General features: G+C 39.6%; 1 protein-coding gene across 1 annotated transcript; it reads left to right on the top strand.

Annotated features, from left to right (window-relative positions):
• The first annotated feature begins 1,626 nt into the window (after nt 1-1,626).
• On the top strand, nt 1,627-4,024 carry LOC149839293 (uncharacterized). Its single transcript, XM_090002433.1, has 3 exons — nt 1,627-1,783; nt 1,928-2,018; nt 3,752-4,024. Exons 1-3 carry the CDS (start codon nt 1,711-1,713, stop codon nt 3,888-3,890), a joined length of 303 nt encoding a protein of 100 aa, XP_089858559.1. The 5' UTR covers nt 1,627-1,710; the 3' UTR covers nt 3,891-4,024.
• Nucleotides 4,025-5,461: the final 1,437 nt, after the last annotated feature.

Genomic DNA, 5,461 nt, shown 5'->3' with positions numbered 1-5,461 from the left:
CCCGACTCGAACTCAAATTTCTGGGTATGGGCATGAAAAGTGCGTAGTGGAATAATATCCAGACTGGAACTCCCATCCGATCCGAGCAATATTCCAGCCGTGTTTGGGTTATGATTTTTTTAGGTACCCTACCTAACCAGATTCAACTGATTTATATGTATTTTTAATTAAAACTAGACTTTTAAAATTATACGGATCTGTGTTTGGAATTTTATTTCCATGACCCGGAAAAATCCGAACCTGATAATTTGTTATTTGGGTGAGTTCGGGTTATGAGTTCGGATTCGTTGACAGTCCTACCTAATACTGCTGGATCAATATCGGGTACGACCCGACCACTTGACAGGCCTCCTTAAAGAATTCAAAAACCATGGGCCTGGCCAACAAAACCGCAATCCGCCCCAGATTACAGAACGTGGTTTGACCGCACCGATCTTTTAACCCAGGGCGCTGCTGGATTTGACCGAGATTACAAGATTCTCCTTTGTATTTGGCATATTGACCATATTACCTTCTTTTTACAAAAGCGCGGCGTCGCAACAACGCGCAAATCTCCGCCACACGATTATCCCTCTCTTTCAAATCTCCGTCGATTTTATGCCAACGCAGATGAATCCATCAAACACGGCCTCTGGTTCTCGGGTCGGATACGGGTCGAATCATGGTGGATCATAATTCAAATCCACAATTTTAAGGGTGTGCTAAGCAACTTCATCTTGCATCCCACGTGTCTAGTCAAACTTGACTTTTCTATTTCTGGCAACTGACCCGATGGCCACCCTTAATGCAACAGTGCGCTCTTGTGCTGTGTCACAAGGATACGTTATTAAAGGATACGACACAATACCAAGATATGTTGCGTGTGATTCACCACAACACTTCCAGCTACTGTATACAAGAAAATCAAAATTTTCTTTATTTAGACATTTTTTCAAATTCAATGTATGCTGATATTTTCATGTGAAATCCAAACAAAAGTAGGAATTTTCTAATTTATCATGAGTTTTTCTTTTTGCTAAGAAAATCTCATATTTTTTTGCCATGGTTTGGCCCATAGTTCCCGGAAGTGCGCTTCTCTGAAATTTCATTTTATTATTTATTTATTTTCACTTTTTTCCTTCCTTCCCACTTGTTTCTCTTTTATTTTCTTTCATGTTTTTTTTTTTTTTTCTCACACCCTTTGAACTGTCGCTTCCAAAACGAATCCCACTTCACTCACTTATCCGCTTCCCTCTCACTCATCGCTTACCATAACTATTTCCCTTCCTGGAATATGGTTTGACGACATGGATTCAAGTTCAGCAAGGCAATCAGAGCTTACAAGATCTGATTGGGATTGGGATTGGGATTTTGCTCCATACCCATATCGGATTTGATCCTTCACATAAAAAACCCAGACCCGTATCGACCACCGTACATCTTCAGGATGAAGGGTGATCGTCATGCCGCACACGGATAGACCATTAAAAAAATTAGAGAGGCAGTCGGCTATGTTGGCACAAACGTACATGTGATGAAAGAGAGGGGCATATTAGTCAGTTAGTGAAAAGTTAGTTGAGGAATACAAACTACTCTTTTCTTCTCTCTTTCTAATATAAAAAACGCGCGTCGGTCCGACGAGGTTTTCTGTCAAAACTGGTTATCGAAAGAAGAAAGCCTCTCTCTCTCTCGCGCGCGCGTTTGTTGTGTGGTGAGTTTGTGTAGCATACAATGGCGGAAGAAGGAAGGAGCAGTCTTGAGTCTCTGAGGAAATGGGTCGTCGAGCACAAGCTTCGAACCGTTGGTATGGTTGTTTTTCCTTCCTTCATTCTTCTTCTTCTTTTCGGATTCTTTTGTTATTTTATCTTGTTTTGTTTCTTCAAATCCATTTTTTCGGGTTCGTTTTTGGGAAAATTTCGCTGAATTCTCTCTCTCTTGGGGATGGTAGGAACTCTATGGTTGAGCGGACTAGCGGGTTCGATCGCGTACAATTGGTCTCAGCCCAACATGAAACCTAGCGTCAAGATCATCCATGCTAGGTATTTTATCTTAACCAATTCAGTTTTTTTTGTTATTTGGGATATGATTTTTTCTGGGAAATTTCTTTTTTGTTCTTGTTATAGCTGTGGTTTGGTAATTGGAGGCAAATACAGTATGTTTATTTTGGGTTCTTTTTGCTATTAATTATTTGGGGTCAATTTTAGACCCAGAAAGAAAAAATAGAGTTGATGGTTCGATTTGGGTATTTGCAGTGTTGATATTCTCTTTGATATGGGTGGAATCAATTTGGGGATTTAATGGTGGTTTATGTAGATCGTCTGTTGGATGAGGGATGATGTTTTTTTTTGTGTGTGTGTGGAATGGTTTATATATGGCCTTTTGGGTGTGAATCATCCCGTTGGAAGGTGAAAATTGAATATATTTAGAAGGTTTTCGTGAAAAAAGGGTTTTTATGATTGATGGCGAATTATTGACAAGAAAATTGTTGCTGGAAGAAGTTGGTAATCGGCTCGTTTCTTGTACCACTCTATTAGTTCAATCTTCGGAGATTCCTCTGCTAAATTCTTGAGAACAATGCATACCTTCTGCTTCATCCTTATATATTTGTCTGGGAATTTGTTGATTGGTGTCGTTTTCTTTGTTGTTATTGTATGTTATAATTTGTTATTTGGTTCTATTGAAAAAATATGTCTGGATAAGGGTGAACTTGCTGATGAAATGAGAACATTTTTGAGTTTTGACTGGCGTGTGCCATCTCCACATACTGTTGAGAAGAGGCATGGGGTCGGAACCGGCCTTTGGTTTTAATACATTATGTTGGGATGCTGTTGGAAAAGTTCTGCAGTTGATAAGGGGTTTTGATCAAAGAGCTTGTTTCATTTGATAAATCTAATTCTATTGAGTACGTGTAAACTGCACAGGGTATCATTTTCTGTACCATGTCAAGTAGAAAAATAGACCTAAAGAACATTGGATCTGCTATGCAGGGTTAAAGTTAAGTTCTCAATTTGGCTCCATTCATATATGAAATAAGTATACGCTCTAAGACTCTTGAAGTTGGTCGAGCTTGAAACGAGAATCAAACTAGAAAGTGAACCAAGAATATTTTGGTTAGTGCATTTCCTGAACATGGGAAATGTGTTCATACAAAAATTTATGTATGGTGAATGGAAAGCATATGGAAAGTGTGATGGGCACTTTGGAAATGCTGCACTTCTGGCTTTTCTAGCTGGAGCCGACCTTGAGCTTGAGCGTTCAAGCTTGCTTCAGGGGAGCCCAGCTAAGCTTGCGCTCTGCTCACAACTAAAAGCTTGAGCTGAGCTTGAATTATTATAAAAATACATTTTTTTTTTAAAACGTGTTTAAGAGGGCATACTCGCATCCTTACCCCTATTTTCAAAGCAACTGATGAAACCTCTGTACCAAACATATCTGCTGCATTATTGATCAACCAATAGAAGGCATATTCTTACAAGCCTACATACAATGAACAAGCTTAATTGGGCTTTATTGAGCTTATATTTAACTCTCATTTAATAAATAAACTAGCTCAAGCTACTCAACTCATTCTGCACCCCCACCTCTATGCCTGGGTAAAATGCTTGTTGCTCACGAAACTTATGGTTTTAAAAGTCAATATTTAGATGTTATTGATAACGATTCTGTGTGTAATTTTGAGCCTTGGCTAATATCACATTATGAAATTTTTTACTGATAACATGGTTTAACCGGTCAAGCTTAACCTATAATAACTTTTCTGTGGTTGTTGCAGGTTGCACGCCCAAGCTTTGACACTGGCTGCGCTGGCGGGGGCTGCGGTGGTCGAATACTATGATCACAAGACAGGATCAAAGGCAGATAGACATGCAGCGCCGTTCATTCCGTTGGATGCCCATGCACACAAAGACTAAATAAGAAAGTGGCCAGTTTAAATTGCTCGACTGATATTTAAAACCTTCAATGCAGACCAGTGTCGGTTTCTGTTGGCACTGTTTGCATCCTGTAAAACCTTAATCCATTACTTTCATCAGTTTTTTTGTGTGGATATTCCTTTTAATTTCATGGGTATGCATGGTTTCCTGTGTCACCTGGGCATGGGTAGTACAGGTAATTCCAAAAAATATGGGTAAGGGAACACGGTATATATATATATAGTCACTAGAATATGAGAACTGAAAACCACAATTTGCATAAAAAAATAATTATTATTTTTTTAATTTGACCTTTCTGATGGTGATCTACATGCTTGGTTTCATGCTTTAAAACCAATGGCTCTATAAATATTTAAGCATTAAAAAATTAAATTTTTTTTTATCAAATTTCACAATTGGATCTGGTTATATTCACTGTATGTTCCTAGTTTTCATTTAGTAGTTAAGATGGTTAATTGAGAGATTGAGAGCATTATGTATTATTTTCTGGTTTTTGGTACATAAATCATGGGGCTGGAGGTGGTTGGGCAGCCTGTATTGTTGTGGAGATGATGAATCTCAATAATGCGAGTGGTTGGTGCTCTTCTTTTGCTGCTGAGAGAACATTATGAATTGTTTTCTGGCATTTGGTACATAAATCATGTGGTTAGGTCGTTGGGCGGCCTGTATTGTTGTGGAGATAGATGAATCTCATTGCTGCAAGTGGTTGGTGCTCTTCTTTTACTGCTAAGGGTTTTTAAACCCTTGCACGCACCATTTTTGTGGAAGACTCTTGATGGTGATTATGTTGCTTATTGGGGTACCATATGAAGTGGGGTTTACATGGCATGGGATTTGAATCACCATGTACATTCAGCTTTTAGATTGTTGAGTTGGTATGGTTCTGTGGGATTTGTTTGGGTCTAGTTACATTGAGAAACCCAGAGCCTGGAATCAGGTATATCATAGCTCGACATCCCAGGACGAAGATGAAAAACTCCGGCTAGGCCCCTCGCCCCCCAGGGCCTATGCGAGGCCCTTTTAAAACTCCGTGCTGCTTTCTTATGGATGTTCTGTCTGCACAATCCCCATTATTCTTTATACTATTAATGAAGGGAAAATGTGTGCGTTTGCTTGTCATGGAAACCTGGGGCTTTTCGTGGAAACGCCCACCCGTTGATGGGTTTCCGCACAGCCCACAATCTGCAAAGTTGTATATGTTTCTCCCAAGAGGTATGAGTATGATGTTATGAAGAAGCCTTTTGAGTGGACGTTGATAGCAGGGTTCGCCGGAGAAGATAAACATAAGCGTATGGAGTTTAAGTTCATTTTTGAAAACCTGTGAAGGTTGTCGTCGAACACTAAGGATATCTAATTCTCTGCCGAGAATCAGGGGTTGTTTATGATCAGGGTAAAGAATGAAGCTGATATGAACTTGATTCTATGAAAGAGAAGCTTGGAATTGCTTGCGGGGAGATCCTTAGTCACATAAGTGGGTGCCCAAGATGGGGTCGAAACTGGAAGCCATGTCTACAGTGCCACAATAGATTCGTCTTCCAAACCTGTCGGTA

Source organism: Nuphar pumila, chromosome 4 (assembly GCF_984573655.1).
Source record: "Nuphar pumila chromosome 4, dmNupPumi1.hap1.1, whole genome shotgun sequence".
Taxonomy (NCBI): Eukaryota; Viridiplantae; Streptophyta; class Magnoliopsida; order Nymphaeales; family Nymphaeaceae; genus Nuphar; species Nuphar pumila.
The sequence above is the reverse complement of the archived record's forward strand: the minus strand, read 5'-3'. Positions and strand labels throughout refer to the sequence as shown.